This window comes from Podarcis melisellensis, assembly GCF_964234715.1.
Source record: "Podarcis melisellensis genome assembly, chromosome: 4".
NCBI classification, from domain to species: domain Eukaryota; kingdom Metazoa; phylum Chordata; class Lepidosauria; order Squamata; family Lacertidae; genus Podarcis; species Podarcis melisellensis.
In genome coordinates this window covers 95,645,831-95,667,050 of record NC_138531.1, presented here as the reverse complement: position 1 = coordinate 95,667,050, position 21,220 = coordinate 95,645,831, and the positions used below count along the sequence as shown (strand labels likewise).

The window sequence follows — 21,220 nt, the reverse complement described above, 5'->3', positions numbered from 1 at the left end:
CAGGTGCAAGAAGAACAATTACACCCAATAATTCTTATAAGGACTCAAACGTGAAATGGTTTATCTAAAATAAATATGCAACCTGTCATTAAAACCAGCCTTCTTATTAGAGGCCTTGAAATTGGCCAGTGTAACAGCAGTCCCTAAAAAGATACTCAGGGGGACCAAATTGATGAACATGACACATCCATTAACATCTGTCTTGGGAAGGCTTTATTTAAACCTGAGATATTCAACATATAGAACAGGGTTTCTGAGCCACATCCTTCACTCGCCCTGCTTCACATTTTCCTCAAGTGTTTTGCCTGACTGAAGCACTTTCTTAAGCAGTTTGTGGAGTGGTTAGAGGGTCAGACTAGGACCTGTGAGACCAGGGTTCAAATCCCCCACTCAGCCACCAGTAAACCCCGTGGGTGACCCTGGACCAGTCACAGTCTCCCAGCCTAACCCACCTCACAGGTTTGTTGTGAGGATAAAAGGGGGAAGAGGAGAGCCATGTACAGTGGTACCTCGGGTTACATACGCTTCAGGTTTCAGACTCCGCTAACCCAGAAATAGTACCTCGGGTTAAGAACTTTGCTTCAGGATGAGAACAGAAATTGTGCTCTGGCGGCACGGCGGCAGCAGGAGGCCCCATTAGCAAAAGTGGTGCTTCAGGTTAAGAACAGTTTCAAGTTAAGAACGGACCTCTGGAAAGAATTAAGTACTTAACCCAAGGTACCACTGTATGCTGCTTTGAATTCCTTAGAGGAAAAGTGGGTTTAAATACAACAGTAAATATTGTGATAATGACTCTTGCTTGCCTGAGTGGAGGGAGGTGTGTGTTGAAACTTCTGGTTTTTGTGTGGCTGGAATGTAGCCCACAGTACAAAGCCCATTGCTCTACCCATTTCCCCCCCCCCCTTTGGCTGGCCCCATGCACCTGGTATACGTGGCCCTGCAAAATATTCCCAGCCCCTGATAGAGAAGAAGAAGCCTTGCTGAGGAAGGATCAGCATGGCTTCTGCAGAGAGAAGCCTTGCCTTTCCAAGCTTTTAGAATTAATTCCGCATGTCAGCAAGTGTGTAGTCAGGGGTCAGCAACCTTTTTCGGCTGTGGGCCGGTCCACCGTCCCTCAGACCATGTGGGGGGCCGGACTATATTGTGGAAAAAGAAAAGAAAAAGAACGAATTCCTATGCCTCACAAATAACCCAGAGATGCATTTTAAATAAAAGGACACATTCTACTCATGTAAAAACACCAAGCAGGCCCCACAAATAACCCAGAGATGCATTTTAAATAAAAGGACACATTCTACTCATGTAAAAACACCAGGCAGGCCCCACAAATAATCCAGAGATGCGTTTTAAATAAAAGGACACATTCTACTCATGTAAAAACACCAGGCAGGCCCCACAAATAATCCAGAGATGCATTTTAAATAAAAGGACACATTCTACTCATGTAAAAACACACTGGTTCCCGGACCGTCCATGGGCTGGATTGAGAAGGTGATTAGGCTGGATCCGGTCCCTGGGCCTTAGGTTGCCTACCCCTCAGTGTAGATGGAGCAATTCATTAGACATGGCATTTCAGAGGATTCTGACAGAGTCTGTCACCAAAGCCTTCCGAGTAAGCTTGTCTTGTAAGTAAGGGGTTAACCAACAGGAAGCAGAGGGTATGGATAAACAGGCAGTTTTTACAATGGAAGGAAGTAGAGAGCAAGGTCTCCCAAGGATTACATTGAGACCATTTATTTGGTATCAAGTTGGGAATGAGTGGCAAGGTTTGGTTTTAGGATGGAGGAACTCAGGCTGCCTGGACATCTCCAAAAGCATCTCTCCAAACTGCATGAATGGACAACATGATAACAAACAGGGTTCAATGTAAGAGAGTTCAGAAGTGATGTGCATAGCAGCAAAAAAAGCTAATCTCTCTCTCTCTCTCTCTCTCTCTCTCTCTCTCTCTCTCTCTCTCCCCCTCTCTCTCTCTCCCCCTCTCTCTCTCTCTCTCTCTCTCTCTCTCTCTCACTCACTCACACACACACACACACACACACACATATATATATATATATATATATATCGGGTGTGAACTGGTTGTGATTACCTAGGAAATAATTTTGGGGGCTTCTCATTGATAGCTCACTGTTCCACAAACAGCAACTTCAGCGAAAGGAATTGCTAAGAAAGGGATTGAAAATAAACTGCCGGTGTAATTCTGCCTCTGTGAATTAGCTGCATTTGGAATGTTTTACGTAGTTACGGTTGCCTTGTCTCACTTAGGGTGATACAGAGCTGGAAAAGACGCAGAAAAGGGATAACCAAAGGATTTTGAACCGTGTCCTCAAGAGGAAAGGCTAAACTTAGCATTTGGGGCTTTTAGTTTAGAGGGGGGAAATGACAGATATGGGGACGTGACAGACTGCATGGTGTAAGGAAAAGTCTCTTGGGACCATCCAGTGAAATGGTTGAACAATGAAGATTCTTCACACAGTGCATAATTAACTTACGGAATTGCTGCTTTAGGATGTTGTACTGTGTGTTACGTTCGACAGCTTTAGAAAAGGGGATTCATAGAGAATTGATACATCATTTGCCATTAGCTATGGCATTTAATTAACCTATGGCTATTGTTGTGGGAGGGTGGAGAATTTTACATTCATGCCCTGCTTTGGGGCTTCCCGGAAACAGCTGGCTAGACACGGCTGGAAGCAGGATTCTAGACTAGATGCTCCCTTGGCCATTCAGCAGTCGTCATCCCCTCTCTCTGGCCACTGTACCTTTGGCTCCTCTTCATCCTGGGAGGCATTTCTTCCCCCACACTATTATCAGCTGGACTGCAGTTCTTTGTTTTAATTCCTCTTGCTTTCAGCAATGCACCCTAAGAAGGGTTAGTCAGGAAGCATTATGTTCTGTGTCCGACTGATATAGTGGGAGAACCTTGAATGGGCAAAAACTCCGTCACCCTCGCTGGAATCTGTCCAAGGTACAACGCGGGAGTCATCCACGGTTAAGATCGTGCCTTTGTGGTTTTCAGCCTGCGGCATTTTCTAAATCCAAGGTTAGAACTCTGGGTGCTGTCAGAAGGAAGAAGTACTGTCCAGTTAGTTGTTGTTTCGTATATGGGGAGGTGCACGGATATCATTCAGAATAATTCCTAAAAATAGTTCTAGCTCATGGGCTCTTCAGCACCATGTAAACATAGTTTACAGTCCAGTGTTAAAAACTCAAGCATTGCAAGAATGTTCCTAATTCTTGAGAAGTAACATCATATGTTTGGATATCAGTACTTCAGATTCCAGAGTACTAACTTCAAGGTTTCAGCTGCCTTTTTGTTTTCCTCCCCCTCCTTTTTTTCCTTTCCAGCTTCATTAAATTAAATTTTTGTTGTTGTTTAGTCGTGTCCAACTCTTCGTGACCCCATAGACCAGAGCACACCAGGCACTCCTGTCTTCCACTGCCTCCCGCAGTTTGGTCAAACTCATGTTGGTAGCTTCGAGAATACTGTCCAACCATCTTGTCCTCTGTCGTCCCCTTCTCCTTGTGCCCTCCATCTTTCCCAACATCAGGGTCTTTTCCAGGGAGTCTTCTCTTCTCACGAGGTGGCCAAAGTATTGGAGCCTCAGCTTCAGGATCTGTCCTTCCAGTGAGCACTTAGGGCTGATTTCCTTCAGAATGGATGGGTTTGATCTTCTTGCAGTCCATGGGACTCTCAAGAGTCTCCTCCAGCACCATAATTCAAAAGCATCAATTTTTCGGCGATCAGCCTTCTTTATGGTCCAGCTCTCACTTCCATACATCACTACTGGGAAAACCATAGCTTTAACTATAAGGACCTTTGTCAGCAAGGTGATTTTAAATTTTGCTAAATCTATTATTTTTGTTTCATACACTCATTCACCTGTTGCTTTATTAGTTACTATTTGATTTTTCTTCCATTCCCTGTTTAAAAAGGCAAGAAAGCCCTTGTATTATATCAAAGGTCCAGCTGGTCAGCTTCGATGACCTTTGACATGCCATGACGGCAGACACCCTCTCCTCCTGTTTGCCTCCCAGCAGCTGGCATTTGGTGGCATACAGCCTCTGAACCTTTGTGTGCTTTTATATTTATTTCAGATCTTTATAACCACCAGTTCTGAGGGAGGCTTACAGGATAAAAACAAACAAGTTAAACTAAACAACAGTGAAATGGGTATTACAGTACCATCTGATGCAGAGTAGAGATCATCTTCTGGCAGCAAATCCAGTAAATTAAATACATATCGTGTGCACATGTGTGGAGTCTAGGCATTCCATAGCATTTCCTGCTAAAATATTGACTTAATTTGGGGTCCAATGCCATTTCCATTCATATTTTAGTAGATTAAACACTTCAGTAAGGCATGCCGTTAGTTTCAACCAATCTGCTTTTGAATATTCTGTCTGCAGCTAAAAGCAAGAGTTCAGGGAAGTTTTTAATATGTGACATTTCAGTGTATCTTTTATCTTTGTTGGAAGCCGCCCAGAGTGGCTGGGGAAACCCAACCAGATGGGCGGGGTACAAATAATAAATTATTATTATTATAAATTATTATAAGCATGATTGCCATATCCTGATTCTGTAGGCGATATGACACATATATGGCCAACCTTTTTGCAGGTGCCCTGCGGGTCACACAGCCAACGTAGGAGTGTCTGTCGCTCACACTTGCAAGCGTCCGTGCCTTGGGATCCTTTTGCTTCTTGTCTTTTGAGACAGGGAGCCTTTAGCGGAATGGTATCCTGAAGGTCCCGGGTTCAATAGCTGGCGTCTCCAGAAGGATCTTGGGTTTGGGAAACAACTGCCTTCTTCTGCATTCTCCGTAAGGTGCATGCAGGGGAAAGAGAACGGCGGCAAGAATATGAGGGAGATTGCCGGCTCCTCTCCACCCCACCCAAACCACAAGAAGGGAAATCAGTTGTTGGCTTATTCTGGGGGGATGATTGCAATGATGTCTTTTTTTAATTTAGAGGAAGCAGCACTTTCTGTTTCTCCTGCTGCTGCTGCTTGTGTTGGTTGTGCTCAGGCCACCTCAGCTCTGCCAGCCATCCTCAGATATACAGTGGTACCTCGGGTTAAGTACTTATTTCGTTCCAGAGGTCCGTTCTTAACCTGAAACTGTTCTTAACCTGAAGCACCACTTTAGCTAATGGAGCCTCCCGCTGCCGCTGCACCGCTGAAGCACAATTTCTGTTCTCTAAGCAAAGTTCTTAACCTGGGGTACTATTTCTGGGTTAGCGGAGTCTGTAACCTGAAGCGTCTGTAACCCGAGGTACCACTGTATGCTAATTGCCAAACGGCCCCTTAAACCCAGCCCCGCCATGATATGTCTAGGCACCTCCCCCCAGTGAGGGCATGAGTTGCTATTAATTTCATCTTTGCCACTTTATATTTTAAAATCTCAAAGCGGTTTACAACAGCAAAGCAAGCTATTCAGAGTAACACAAATTCAAGCTTCTAGGAAAATATTTCAGATCCTTCTCTACGTGACCTTTTGCTTTCCCCATATTTATTTACCGACTTACTTTATAGAGCTGCCTCATGGCAGAAGGAATCTGGGAAGCCCGTGTGGTGTAGTGGTTAGAGTGTCGGATAGGACCTGGGAGGTCTGGGTTCAAGTCCCCTCTGGGTCATGAAGCTCACCTTGGTGTCAGTCGCAGCCTCTTAACCTCCATCACAGGGTCGTTGTAGGAATTTACTGGGGGGGGGGTGTGAACCATGTACTCCTTGGAGAAAAAGGTGAGATATGAAATTCAGTAAATAAGCTATTCTTTTGACCTGCTAAAGAAAGCTGGAGGGGTCAGCCAGATGGAGATGTCAGTCACCAAAGTGGTATTGATAATATTCCAGAATGAGTTCCTCCTCCTCTCAGTGTCATCACTACCAGTTACCATACAGGAATACTTGCACCCCCATTCCTCATTCACAAAATGTAGCGCAGATTTCCTACGGCAGTGAGCATTTTTCTCAGTGCCATTTAAACAATCCAGGAACCACCGCCACCATTCATAAATTCATGTGGGTGTGGCAGGTTTTAAAATGGTTCTCTGCACTACAGTGGTACCTCGGGTTACATACGCTTCAGGTTACATACGCTTCAGGTTACAGACTCTTCTAACCCAGAAATAGTGCTTCAGGTTAAGAACTTTGCTTCAGGATATGAACAGAAAATGTGGCCCAGTGGCAGCAGGAGGCCCCATTAGCTAAAGTGGTGCTTCAGGTTAAGAACAGTTTCAGGTTAAGAACAGACCTCCGGAACGAATTAAGTACTTAACCCGAGGTACCACTGTATTTCACTAATGTCAGAGAGTGGAAATCTTAAAATTAGAATAAGGAAAGGGGAGGAGGAAAAGGAGAAGGGACGGTCAGACGGTGCCAGCTATGGATATGGAAGCATGTTCAAAAGAGGTGCTAACCCAAGGAATAGTGGCACGTGGGTGGCTTGGAGTAAAGAGCTGCTTGCCTTCTCTATCCACCTTAGAAATCCTGGGTGGCGAATTGGCAGGACCTGCAGTGTGAGATTCCTGCCCCCAGCTGCTTGGGATAAGCCCAGACACCTGGAAGCATCAACTGCCACTTAGTGAGCAATATGAAATTGCATAAAGCTGTATAAAAGCTGGCACGCTTTTGAACATAGCGAAAGCTTCCTTCTGAACTTCTCTGGTTGCTCTGCCCAAATATTTGGATGACTCTTTGCCTGGCTGCCGATTTCCCTGACGCGTAGATGTTGTGTTGCTGCAACATACCATGTGACGTGTGACGGTGCTTATCCCCTCTTGCGTAACAGCATCCACTGCGGGCAGGCAGTTTTAGAATGTGTTTTTATTATGTACCATGCAGGACAAGTGAGCGGCTTAGGAAGAAAGCTAGTTATTCAAATGGCTATGGAAATCCCGATTATTATTTTTCTTGTAATAGAATGTTTGCATGACGGGGGCTTTATTTAGAACTTGGTGCATCTTTTGCAAATACGTGACAAATGATACTGTGCCACAACCGGTTGTTCTTCCCATGCACTTTTTAAAAATCACGGTTAAGGAAGCTTAACGGTGGTTTGGTGTGATCGTTGAACCATAGTGGTGGCTGAGCAGTTCATCTCCAGAAGTTGCTGTCCCAGAGTCCTTTGTAGGGATTCCATCTGCCCAGAAAGCTTTCCTGAGTTGTAGCCGTTGGAGCAGTCGGCAGGCACCATGAAGGAAGGTCTCCAGCAAGACCTCCTTGCTGCTGTCGTCACCTCTTGTCAAACAGGCTGCGGAGACTCAGAGCCACCGCAGAAAAGGCCCCGTTCTTGTTTTGCCACCCTCTGTATTCTCATGGAGGGAGTAAACGAGGATTATCGTAGAGTCCAAGAGAGATGATTAGCGTAGAGTCCAAGAGAGGCGGTCCATGCTGTTCTGAGCTGTTAAGGCTTTATAAGGGAAAACCAGTACAGTGGTACCTCGGGTTAAGAACTTAATTCGTTCTGGAGGTCCGTTCTTAACCTGAAACTGTTCTTAACCTGAAGCACCACTTTAGCTAATGGGGCCTCCTGCTGCCGCCGCTCCACCAAAGCACGATTTCTGTTCTCATCCTGAAGCAAAGTTCTTAACCCGAGGTACTATTTCTGGGTTAGCGGAGTCTGTAACATGAAACGTGTGTAACCTGAAGCGTATGTAACCGAAGTACCACTGTACTTTGAATTGGGCCCGGAAACTAATGGACAGTCAGGGCAGTCAGGCCAGGTTCGGTGTAATGCAGTCAAACCTTGGTTGTCGGATGTAACCTGTTCTGAAAGCCCGTTCAGCTTCCAAAACGTTCAACAACCGAATCATGGCTTCCAATTGGTGGCAGGAGCTTCCTGCACTCAGCGGAAGCCGTGTCAGACATTTGGCTTCCGAAAAATGTTTGAAAACCGGAGCATTTACTTCTGGGTTTTTCAGCGTTTGGGAGTCGAAATGTTCTGAAACGGAGATGTTTGGGAACTGAGGTTTGACTGTATGCTCAAACTGTCTTGCTCCAGTGATCAACCTGGTGGCTGATTTCTGAATTCCTTCTAGACCCCCATGCAAACTCTAGAGGATTCCCCGAAAGCCCTGGTACAGGTTTTGTGGATATCCATGACACTTTAGCAAGGAGACGATCCCTTTGCATAACTAGACTGCTGCTTGTGAAGTGTTGGATCTCAACCTGTATTTTTATCCACATTAAAAAAAATATAAATATCAGCATCATATTTTTAATATCAGTTATCATTAGTCGCTGAAGCAGGGGTATGCTACCTTAAAGCGAAGCTAGACAAGCAAGGCTAAAAGTTGGTTTAGTTTTGGCCAGGATTTCTTCAGTCTCTGGTTCAGTTGCTGAAACTCTCCCTGCCTAATCTGTAGGCTTCCATTAAGCTGTGCGGAATTGGTTTGTGATACTTCTCTGCCCTTAATAGCACACGCCTGATAACATTGTTTTCAAGAATGAGCTTTCTTCCAGGAACAATGTGGCCATGCCTTGACTCTTTTTCCCCGGGGGTTATGGGGGAATGGCATTTTTATGGCGAGAAGCCACCTGTGGGCTATTGTCAGGTTATGTTCTTGGGTCCGGAAGGTTCCTGTTGAGCTTTCAGAGTTTTTATGGCAGCGTGAGCCATGGCAGTCTTCAACAAATAATGGATGCAGCTAGGCTGGCAATGGAAAACTGGTACCCTCAAAAGCGTTAACATTTAGGAAAAAAGTTTAAAATGTTTAAGAAAAAATAATGAGGTATAAATATTGATGTGTAAATTTGGTTAAGTTAAAATTGATCTTTTTTTAAAAAAAATGGCTAAATTAAATGAAAATAAGGTTTGTAAATATAAATTGAGGAAATGGAAGAAAGAAGAAAAATAAAATAATAACATGATAGAATAAATTAAATTAAGTTAAAATGGAGAAGTAAATTAAGGATTTGCTGAGCCAATAATTTAAATTGGAATACAAGAAGGGGAGGTGTGAGGAGGTCTGAGAAACAAGTTAAAAGAAAATAAGTATTTGAACTTTCAGGTGTTTTTAATTGTTTTTATTTTTAAGTTTTGCATTTTTGTATTTTTTTTGCTTATTTTTGTCTTTGTTGTTATATGTGTTGTTCTTTTTTGAAAATGCTAATAAATATTCATTTTTAAAAAAAGCGTTAACATTTGACCATGTACAGTGTGTGTCTGCGTAATAGCATCTTACAGGTGCAGGAAATTGGGGGGGGGGGGGTAAGAGTTAATGTATCTCATGAAAGCAGTCAAAGGCAACTTCAGATGATTCAATGGTCAGTTTCCACGTAGGAAATGTGTCATTTGCAGATTTCTATGTGTGTGTGGCAGAGACGCGGGTGGCGCTGTGGGTAAAACCTCAGCGCCTAGGACTTGCCGATCGTCAGGTCGGCGGTTCGAATCCCCGCGACGGGGTGTGCTCCCGTCGTTCGGTCCCAGCGCCTGCCAACCTAGCAGTTCGAAAGCACCCCCGGGTGCAAGTAGATAAATAGGGACAGCTTACTAGCGGGAAGGTAAACGGCGTTTCCTTGCGCTGCGCTGGCTCGCCAGATGCAGCTTGTCACGCTGGCCACGTGACCCGGAAGTGTCTCCGGACAGCGCTGGCCCCCAGCCTCTTAAGTGAGATGGGCGCACAACCCCAGAGTTGGACACGACTGGCCCGTACGGGCAGGGGTACCTTTACCTATGTGTGTGGCAGGGTCCTTTTCACCAAAAGAATTGTAGAGTTGAAAAGGACCCCAACGTACAGGTATTTCCCATTATGGCAGAAAACATTCTCAAGCCATGCTTTAAACCAGGCACGGGTTTCATGTTGACAGCTGGGTCGTGCTCCCCACGAGATCTGCTTTAAACCATTGGCCTTCGACTCATGTGTCAGGACCAGTTGAGGGTTTGCACTAACCGCAGCACTACAATTTGGACTCAGGGAGAAAACGCGAGAAGGGTTTTCCATTATGTACCGGTGGTTCCCAGGTGTGGAAAGCTTTAGGGTGTGTCACTTGAAATGATGCAGACCATGTAGGGATAGTTCTCTGCTTAGGAAGAAAAATAAAAGGTAAAGCCTTAGAATGCCTCTGAAAGTGTCCAGTTCAGTTCTGTTGGACATTTAGGCAACCATTTGAAACTATTTTCCCTCTCCTTTTGAGCAGGAAAGTCTGACTGGTGCCCAGGAGCACTTTGCAGATTCCCTTGCGTGGAGGATGGAACTTCTCCGTAAATCCTGCTCTTGGATATAGTCCATTTAAATGGCCTCCCTGCCTCACAAGAAAGCGGTGCATCTTTAAGAACGTTTTAAAATATATTATATAGCAGTGTAACTCAAGTAAAAATTTGTGCTTTTGACTTTCTTACTTCCAAGGAAATAAGCAACTACCGTATTTTTTGCACCATAACACTCACTTTTTTCCTCCTAAAAAGTAAGGGGAAATGTCTGTGTGTGTTATGGAGCGAATGCCTAAGGATGGTGGGGAGATCTGCTGCAGTCGTGAGCAGAGGATCCATGGTTCCCCTTACTTCCCTCCTCCGTGGTGCGCTTTGATACATCAAAGCAGGAGAAGAGCCGCTGAGTGGGGAGGAGAGAGGGACAGAGAGCCTGCTTGCTTTAAAGGAGCGAAGCGGGAGAGGAGAGGAGCTGCTTACATTCGTGTCCGGTTGGCTCCTTTAAAGCAAGCAGGCTCTCTGTCCCTCTCTCCTCCCCACTCAGCTCACTAAATAGCAGCAAAGTTTTTTTGCAAGCAGGCTCTCTGTCCCTAAATAGCAGCAAACATGGATCCTCAGGATTTTTGCATTGGGCTAACTCACCGTCAGATCACATGTCTGTGGCCACAGCATGAACCACAAAAATCATGCATCCACTGTTTTGTTTAGAATATTTTTTTTCTTGTTTTCCTCCTCTAAAAACTATGTGCGTGTTATGGTCGGGTGCGTGTTATAGAACGAAAAATACGGTATTTGACTTTTTGAAGACATCTGAAAGCAGCGCTGTATAGTAAAGTTTTAAATGTTTTATGTTTTATCATAGTTTTAATATTCTGTTGGAAGCTGCCCAGAGTGGCTGGGGTAGCCCAGTCAGATGGGTGGCATATTATTAATTAATTAATTACAAGGGCCTAACTTAACTTCAGTCACCATAGGGCATATACCTGCAGAAAACCTAGGTGTATTTTCTATTGGGATAAGTGTATTGGTTTCCCCCAAAGGAGCCAGGAAATTGTAGTTTGTGATGGCGCTGAGATTTTTATTTGAGATACCCTCCCTGAATAACACCTCCGAGCTTTCATCGGAGAGAGAGAGAGAGCTTATTTCTACAAAACTATGGTGTGGCTGTGCCTTCAGTGCTCGGGTGCTCCTGGGGAATAATTTTATATGGGTTGAAATGCAAGTGTTCTCCCCACCCTTTGTCATGGGCAAGTTACCCTGCTGCCCTTTACTTACCCGTGCCTGCTTGCAAGGTGGAACTGTAGCTTCCTTTTGAACTTCTTTTCTTTGGGTGGTGCAAAAGTACCCAAGACGATGGAGCATTATGTAAGGACACCCAAGGCAAGTCAAAGAAGCACTCCACGCCACCATGGAATTTTCCTTTGATACATGCCTGTGTTGGTGGCATTTAGTAGCACATGGAGAAAGAGAGTTTCTTTCGCCCGGCCAGCCACCCTCACGCTTTAGGGCTTACTTGCAGAATGTCTTCTAAGCTACTAAAATACCTTTACCTTGATTCTACTACCTCCAAACAGTTTCATAGTGCCTTTCTCCCCTCCACCTTGAAAGAATTCGACGAGGAAATGTTTACTGCCCAGATTACACATGAAAAATGTTTATTACTACTGGGAGTGGGCAAGCAAACACGTAGTAAGCCACCTGAAAGTGGGCCTTGGAAGTGGACATTTTTTCCAGCACTTTAGCCTTGGTGATAATTCTCCTCAGGTCTCCATCTATCAGGGATTCTTTAGTTGCGATTCCTGAATTTCAAGGGGTTGGACTAGAGGACCGTTTCAACTCTACAGTTCTATGATACTGTGGTTAAGAACACTTTAAAAGATGTGAGTTGCCGGTTGTATGTGGCATAATAATAATAATAATTATTATTATTATTATTATTTATTTGTACCCCGCCCATCTGGCTGGGTTTCCCCAGCCACTCTTGGTGGCTTCCACAGAGACCAAAAATACACTAAAATGTCACACATTAAAAACTTCCCTGAACAGGGCTGCCTTAAGATGTCTTCTGAATATCAGGTAGTTGTTTATCGATTTGACATCTGATAGGAGGGCGTTCCACAGGGCGGGCGCCACCACCGAGAAGGCCCTCTGCCTGGTTCCCTGTAGCTTTGCTTCTCGCAATGAGGGAACCGCCAGAAGGCCCTCGGAGCTGGACCTCCGCGTCTGGGCAGAACGATGGGGGTGGAGATGCTCCTTCAGGTATACTGGGCCGAGGCCGTTTAGGGCTTCAAAGGTCAACACCAACACTTTGAATTGTGCTTGGAAACGTACTGGGAGCCAATGTAGGTCTTTCAAGACCGGTGTTATGTGGTCTCGGCGGCCACCCCCAGTCTCCAGTCTAGCTGCCGCATAATAATGCTAAATTTTATTTATACCCCACCCTCCCCGGCCAGAGGTGGGCTCAGGGTGGCTAACACCAGTAAAATTACAATAAAAACATAATGGGGGAAAAACAATTTAAAATACAGGTTAAATGTAATTTAAAATGCAGCCTCATTATAAAAGTAGCCCATGGATCAAAACCGTAAGGGGAAGGAAATATAAGGGTCAGACTGAGTCCAAACGAAAGGCCAGGCGGAACAGCTCTGTCTTTCAGGCCCTGCGGAAAGAGATTGCAAAATCTCTTTAGAGATCCTCCTTAATTTCAAGCATAGCAAGGTAGCGATGCTGGACCTCTGTTACCTGACCCTGACGTCAGGTAACCTGTCTGCTGCCACGGAACATGGATTTTAGAAATCATTCCTCGAAGCTACTGGGAGATCTTTATCAATAAAGCTGTGTTATCTTTTTCAAATGCCACTGGCATGATTATGAGGAGCAGCAATCCCTCCGCTTATTTTAAAGGGAAAATGTTACACTACAAAGAAAGAGTTATTCTTGCATATCATCTCCTGTGCTAGACCGTAGAAACTCAAAAGAGTTCTTAATAGCCATTTTGAATGTTTCATCAATACCAACTTGTATGAAAAATAAAGCTTTTTCTTCTTAAGAAGAGCAGAGAAGCTTGGGATAACCTCAGTTGTTTTCGTCTCGTTATTGTTGGAAGTCTTTTTCTCTTTTTCTTTTTTGCTGAATAGATTTTAAATCGTCTAAAGTTTGCTCATTAGTCACTGCTGATCCCTTTTTGCTTTGCTTTTTGTTTTTCTCATGCAGGGAACACCGTTAGTAATTTGATTTTCATTCTACCTCCAATCTATGGTGCAATTCAGAGTTACAGAGATGGCCTCGAAACACGATATATAATAGCTTATTTGTGTGTCACAGGTAAGCGGGGCAGCTTGTACTTTATGTCCTGATGGTGTGGGGAGTCAGGTGACTTTTCGAGTGACAAGTGGTGACAAGTTTTATCCTTGCTTTCCCCAGATTATGTCCCTATGGCAAAGGGAAACCAAGATCCTTTCCTTGGAGCCTGTTTGCTGTTTTTTAAAATGGCCTGGTGTGACCATGTCCCTGACTTTCCTCAAGCAAGAATCCCTGTAACTGTGAGGCATTGTTAAGTACTCTTCTGCTGGGAACAGCTTAAAAAGAGTCTTTGGCACTGCATCACTTGTTAAGAAACGCAATTGGATAGAAAAGCACACCTTGAATAGTTGTTGCTCCCGAAGGAGAGTCCCTGAGAGCGTTCGCACAATTAAGTCCTAGTGAGGAGATGCCTAAGTGTTGTACATTCACTCCTCTTTTTGCTTGAGTAGAGAAACAAACTAGAAAACTGCAATTAACCGTAGCTTCCCATTCTAGAGGAACCGGAACTGTGGCTTTCAAACAAGCCAGGACTTGAAGTTTGTTTCAAGGAACAGAGCTTTTTTTAAAAAAAATCCATAAGAGATGGCTATAAGTATTCTCCAGGTCAGGTCTAATTATTCTTCCGCACGAATGTGACTTTATTTTTTAGAGCGCAAGAGGTGGGGGAGTAAATTGTTGAATTGCAAAGGTAGCTAGTATGTGCCAACATTTGCCCCTCAAAAAGGAGGATTAAAATGAGCCTACCCTGCCGTTTGGAGAAGTATGCTTAAAGTACAGCCATCACACAAAGGGGTCAACAGTTTTTGGCTGGACTTTATAACCAAGTGAAAAATTAGAGTTGCCAACCTTTCCTGCACTGGAGCAGGAGAGGTTATGAGGGCTGCCTTGACCCGAAATCTGCTCCAGAGGGTTCACTCGCAGATTTAGAAGATGCATGGCGGGGTGTGGACTGTGTAGGAGAAAAGATGGAAGGTCAGTTACACCGGTGGAACGACAGCATTGGGTACACCCTAGGGCAGGCATAGGCAAACCCTGCCCTCCAGCTGTTTGGGGACTACAACTCCCATCATCCCTAGCTAACAGGACCAGTGGTCAGGGATGATGGGAATTGTAGTCCTAAAACATCTGGAGGGCCGAGTTTGCCTATGCCTGCCCTAGGGCCTTCCTTCCAACTTTGGAGCTTGAGATGAGGAGGGGACTGCCATGCAATTTCCTGGGTGATCCCTGACCACCTTTGCAGCTTCAGAGCTGGGAGGAAGGATGGTCACGCAACAGAGGGCAGCAGCACTTCATTTGCTGTTACTTAGCTATAATATTTTTTGGTACCGCCTTTCCTAAAACCTCACATGCAACAAATAAAGTAGTCAGCAGCAGCATACTAGCCAGGGCAAATTGAGAATTCCATTTAAAACCAACTGGCATTACCATATTTTTCGCTGTATAAGACGCACGAGACCATAAGATGCAGCTAGTTTTTGGAAGAGGAAAACAAGAAGAAAAAAATTCTGAATCCCAGAAGCCAGGACAGCCAGCAGGATCGCTGCGCTGCGATCCCACTGGCTGTCCTGGCATCTTGCTTGGCCATGCACAGCCTCTCCCGGGGAAGGGGAGCCTTCATCCCCTGCCTGGGAGAGGCTGCGCGCGGCTAAGAGCCGCACACACACTCCACATGGCTCTTTAAAGGGAGAGCTAAGCAGAGCCTCCCGCCTGCATTCGCTCCATAAGACGCACACACATTCCCCCTTACTTTTTAGGAGAAGAAAAGCGCGTCTTACAGAGCAAAAAATACGGTAACTGCCAGCAAAGACCTGGGGAAATTAACACTTTTTTTTCCAAGTGTTGGGAGCACACCTGTGTTGGCCCTAGACTTAATTTTTTTTGGGGGGGTGGTTGCACAGAGTAGGTGCCACAGCAAAAAATGCCCTTGCCCTGGTCACCTTGAACTGGGTCTCTGCAGCTTGCTTAATAAGCTGCAGATCCTCTTTAGTTGATCTTGCTGACTGGGTCGGTCCATATGGGAGAAGGCGCTCCCTCGGCTCGCCAAGTCCCAACTTGCTTAAGTTAGTATTGAAAACTTTAGGCTTGGCCCGAATGCTTTGACAAGCATAATTGTCGGAGTCTCTTTTTGTTTATTCCCCACCCCTTTGGTGCCTTTACACCTCATTCTTCCTCCAAAGTGCTTGGGGTGTCTCGTGGCTAGAAATAGGTTTTCTTGCCAGGCAGCTTGCAAGACGAGGCAGGCTTTGCCTCAATAGCAGAGCTGTGCCGTGTACCCTCCTCCTGTTACCCTCCCTGCATATGCTGCTCTCGACAAGAACCTAACATCCTGGACTACACAGAGAGCCAGTGTGCTCCCCGCCTGGTGGACTTCTTCAGCCCATTTATCGGTTGGCCATTTAGTTATTTAGTTTCTGAAAACTCCTTGGGCGAATAATTTCATAGGACCTGCTGGGAGAGCAAAGAAACCAAGGGAAAAGCCAAAGTTTCCGCAAGTGTTTAATAATGAAGTCTCAATTAACTTGTCGGGTGAAACAGCCCCACCTCCTGAACAGCCATTTTAGGTTTGTTGTCTTTTCTCACTCATGAATACAAAGTTGGTTTGGGTACAAGGAAGACCTTGGTTTGTCCTGCCCAGTGTTTTCCAAACTTGGGCCTCCAGCTGTTTTTGGACCACAGTTCCCATCATCCCTGACCACTGGTCCTGCTAGCTAAGGGTAATGGGATTTGTAGTCCAAAAACAGCTGGAGACCAAAGTTTGGAAAACCTTGGTGTAGCCCAATATTTTCTAATTTGATTGACTCCAATCTTGCTGCCCAGTTTCCTCCTTTCAGTTTAGGAGCTTGCAGGTCCACATTAGGCTGCAGGAAGAAGGGAGTGTTTGCAGTTGTGTGTATCCCATTCATAAATTCATTTGACTGCCGTGGAAAGGCCCTGAAATGAACTCTGGTAGTTTCCTTAGCATAGGTTCCAACTGTGATCAATTCCAAGTATTTTGTCAAAGCATGCCTTCCTTCCCTAATGCTTTCTTCCTTGGATTTCAGCCGTAGGTTTGGGCTCGTGGTGCTTTCACATGACCCTAAAGTATGAAATGCAGGTTAGTACTGCTTTAAAATGTCCACACACCTTTTATGGGTGTGTGTTTTTTTCTTCCTAGAACTCTTTATGGGGGTGCTTGGAGCAGTTGTAAGTTTTTACTACAGACAAATCTAAGTAAGCAAATACCCTGTGTGCAAAATAGTAACTGTACCAAATGGTTAAAATGTCCTTTCTACAAAGTACATTGAGAAATCTTGGAAATAAGACAGAAGCATTTTTAAAAACCGAACCTGATTGACCTAGAATAAACAAATAAATATGAAGAGCCAGTCTGTGAACATGTTACTTGGGGAAGAGGGGTGATCAGTAGAAACTGAGACTAGCTTGGCTGCGAATATGTTTCAAGTCCTCTGTAGCATAGTGACTAAGGGAAATATCCCTAGGTGCTCTTAGGCAAGCCAGTAAGCATTGCCCAAATGCAGTTGATAACAGGATGCCCAGCTGCTATACAGGGGAGTCTATATCATTGCACAGCTTAGTATCTCCTCTGATAATGGCTCTTGTATTTTTATTATTATCATTATGTGATGGTCAGAGTTTATCCAGCCAGCCAGCTTGGCTGTAGCATGTACATTAATTTATCCCTTTGAATATAGCAGTTTCCTCCTGTTGGCGCTTGCTGTCCTCTTAACTGCTGGTTAATTGACCGTTATTGGAGCATGGCCTATTACTAGACCTGGTGGTGCCTTTACAATCCCACATAGAGAGATAATCCCGTTCCAGGCTGTCTCTGACCTCCTTCATCACTTCACAAAACATTGTGTGTCGCTCTTGACTCAGCGCTGCCATTAAAAAATGCAACCCTAGATCACCTCCTCCTCCTCCTCCCCGAATCTTCCGTGGATTAAATTGTAAATGCTTTTCTGCTTTTTTTTCTTTGTAGCTGTTGGATGAGCTGCCCATGATCTACAGTTGTTGCATGTTTGTCTACTGCCTGTAAGTATTTGTCTCGCTAAAACCTAATGCCAATTCCCTGATTCTCCCCTGATTCTCCCCTGCAGTGTGTGTCCCTCCTCCTTTTAAAACCTTCCTTGAAGCACACCTGGCAAAGGTGAAAGTGGGAGAATATTTGGGGATGCACGAGTTCCAAGCATCCCTCCTTTGCTGATTCTTCTCTCCATGGAGGATAGTGTCTACTAGTCCTAACGGTTACATAAAACCTCTTTGTTATGTGGTTGTCTCTCTCTGAGTCCCTACTGCCAGGGAACCATTGACACGGGAGGGATGTTTCTTTCATCAGCTGGTTGTGGGCTTCCAAGAGGCAGTGGTTCCAAGAGGCCACTGTGCTAAACAGCTCACTTGGCTAGATGGGCCTTTGATCTGATTCCACTGCACTCTTGCCGTCCGCATTGCGGAGGTAAATGCAGGCTTGAAAATGCACAGCAGTTGGATATAATCTCAGCTAGGATATTTAAGGTCGGCGTTTCGAATCCCTGTGACGGGGTGAGCTCCCGTTGCTCGGTCCCTGCTCCTGCCAACCTAGCAGTTCGAAAGCACATCAAAGTGCAAGTAGATAAATAGGTACCGCTCTGGCGGGAAGGTAAACGGCGTTTCCGTGTGCTGCTCTGGTTCGCCAGAAGCGGCTTAGTCTTGCTGGCCACATGACCCGGAAGCTGTACGCCGGCTCCCTCAGCCAGTAAAGCGAGATGAGTGCCGCAACCCCAGAATCGGTCACGACTGGACCTAATGGTCAGGGGTCCCTGTACCTTTACCTAGGATATTTCAGTCTTGTTTTCAGCAGGACCTAGGAAGTTGTATGAAGGAAAAGAAAGCAGCCATTTTCCAGGAGTTTGGCAAGAGGCCCAGTTATGGATGAAATGCAGCCTGATTATAGTCAGAACTGTGTGTGTGTTTTGTGCAGTTTTACAGACTGCGCCATTGGTTCAGAGTTCAGTTTCCCCAAAAAATCTCCTTCCCCTTTTCGTAAAGCAACAAATTTCTAACCCTTGTGTTCACAGTGGTGCACTTGAAAGTGGCTAGGCACCGGCTGATGAAATCCTGGAAGCCATAACGGTTGAACAGCTGTTGAGAGTGTGGTGCTGAGAATGCCAAGATCACAGGTTCCTTTAGGTATCTGAAGAGGGCTATCAAATCTCCCGGTCATTTCTTTATCAGGGAAAGCATCCCTCCACCATTCCTCATAAGGCTTGGTTAATAATAATAATAATAATAATAATAATAATAATAATAATAATAATAATAATAATAATAATTTATTATTTGTACCCCACCCACCTCTGTGGGCGGCTTCCACAGAGACCAAAAATACACTAAAATGTCACACATTAAAAACTTCCCTGAACAGGGCTGCCTTAAGATGTCTTCTGAATGTCAGGTAGTTGTTTATCGCTTTGACATCTGATGGGAGGGCGTTCCACAGGGCAGGTGCCACTACTGAGAAGGCCCTCTGCCTGGTTCCCTGTAGCTTCTCACAATGAGGGAACCGCCAGAAGGCCCTCGGTGCTGGACCTCAGCGTCCGGTCAGAACAATGGGGGTGGAGGCGCTTCTTCAGGTATACAATGGAGTGTGCCTCGGGGGGTGAAATCAAAGCGCTGTGTTACCAGCACCAAAGTGACCTCCCTGGGGCACAAGCCTGGGCAGTGTGTCTGGAGGTCCTGGGCTGTCGAGCGCCACTACCAAGAAGGCCCTCTGCCTGGTTCCCTGTAGCTTTGCTTCTCACAATGAGGAAACCGCCAGAAGGCCCTCGGCGCTTGACCTCGGCGGTTTACAGACCCTTGATCATCTTGGTCACTTTCCCTGCGACTCTCAGGTGCTGAATCTTGCAAAGCACTATCGTTTGTGCTTTCATGATAGCCCTGTAGACCTGCTGAGTCTGAGCATCACTTTGAACAGAATAAAAAAAATCCCCATCGTGGAGCAAAACCTGCTGCCTGCAGAACCTACGCACACCTTCTGCTTGGCTGCACACCCTGCACAAAGAGCAATTATAACCTGGCCGTGCTACGTAATTTTCACGGCAGTAGGCAGCTGAACACTCCTGCCCAGCTTAATAGCTATGTCTTTCTTCACTTCATTTTGTACTCGCTGTTCTTTTCCCCCGCCTCCTCTCACCGGTAAGTTCAGAACACCTGAACCTGCCTCAGTGTCTTCCTCCAAACGATAACGTTTTTCCTTCACCCCATGATGAATTATGTTTATGGTGATGTATTATTTTTTAGACACCGTGAAATAGTTAACTTAGAATGAGGGCAGGCAGTCCACTTCCAGACTGCCACTGTTTGGCGAGCAGGGTTTAGTTGTGCTCTGGCAGATGAAGATTGCACCATGAAAGTGGACTTGGCGCTCTTTTGCAACAAACCTGCTTACAGAGCGAACAAACAGAACTTTTGTAATGACCAGATTTGACGGGGAAATGCCCTAGAAAGAGTGGAATAAAGGCACTGACCTCTAACTTCAGTGCAAAGAAATTGTAATAATAATAATAATAATAATAATAATAATAATAATAATTAATTTATTATTTATACCCCGCCCATCTGGCTGAGTTTCCCCAGCCACTCTGGGCGGCTCCCAATCAGTGTTAAAAACATACAGCATTACATATTAAAAACTTCCCTGAACAGGGCTGCCTTAAGATGTTTTCTGAATGTCAGGTAATTCTTTATCTCTTTGACATCTGATGGGAGGGCGTTCCACAGGGCGGGCGCCACTACCGAGAAGGCCCTCTGTCTGGTTCCCTGTAGCCTCACTTCTCGCAATGAGGGAACCGCCAGAAGGCCCTCGGCGCTGGATCTCAGTGTCCGGGCTGAACGATGGGGGTGGAGACGCTCCTTCAGGTATACAGGACCGAGGCCATTTAGGGCTTTAAAGGTCAGCACCAACACTTTGAATCGTGCTCGGAAACGTACGGAGAGCCAGTGCAGATCTCTCAGAACCGGTGTTATGTGGTCCCGGCAGCCACTCCCAGTCACCAGTCTAGCTGCCGCATTCTGGATTAATTGCAGTTTCCGGGTCACCTTCAAAGGTAGCCCCACGTAGAGCGCGTTGCAGTAGTCCAAGCGTGAGATAACTAGAGCATGCACCACTCTGGCGAGACAGTCCGCGGGGAGGTCGGGTCTTAGCCTGCGTACCAGGTGGAGCTGGTAGACAGCTGCCCTGGACACAGAGTTAACCTGCGCCTCCATGGACAGCTGTGAGTCCAAAATGACTCCCAGGCTGCGCACCTGGTCCTTCAGGGGCACAGTTACCCCATTCAGGACCAGGGAATCCTCCACACCTGCCCGCCTCCTGTCCCCCAAAAACAGTACTTCTGTCTTGTCAGGATTCAAACCTCAATCTGTAATGAATGCTCAAGCAACAGGCTGTCTGGAAGAGCCACAAATGCCTTTTTTACAGTTGCCCAACAAGGCTTTGGTTGGCCATTCATTTATTTCGTCCCACTGTTCCGTGAAACAAGTCTGGGAGGTTTTTGAAAACGCAAAAACCCATCCCTGCTTCCCAGAACAGATTATGCACTGAGTGCATATTGCACAATCTTTCAAATCATCTTCAACGTGCAAAAACATTTTCTTTAAAGGACTGTAATTTTCCTCCTGCCTTGCGTTAGTATTTAAAAATTAGTGGTGAGGGAGGGAGGGAGAGACACACTCCAAAGTTGGGGTGTTGGCCAGTTCTTGCATGTTCCACCAAGCAAGTGTGGTGAGCTTCTCCC

At 45.5% G+C, this 21,220-nt stretch overlaps 1 protein-coding gene across 1 annotated transcript in view; it reads left to right on the top strand.

Annotated features, from left to right (window-relative positions):
- ACER3 (alkaline ceramidase 3) overlaps positions 1-21,220 on the top strand; it is a 47,055-nt gene that overhangs the window by 7,689 nt on the left and 18,146 nt on the right. The window contains exons 2-4 of the mRNA XM_081909082.1: positions 13,362-13,472; positions 16,493-16,545; positions 17,431-17,483. Of these exons, the coding sequence (XP_081765208.1) occupies positions 13,362-13,472; positions 16,493-16,545; positions 17,431-17,483 (217 nt within the window). The remainder of the gene's footprint in view (positions 1-13,361; positions 13,473-16,492; positions 16,546-17,430; positions 17,484-21,220) is intronic.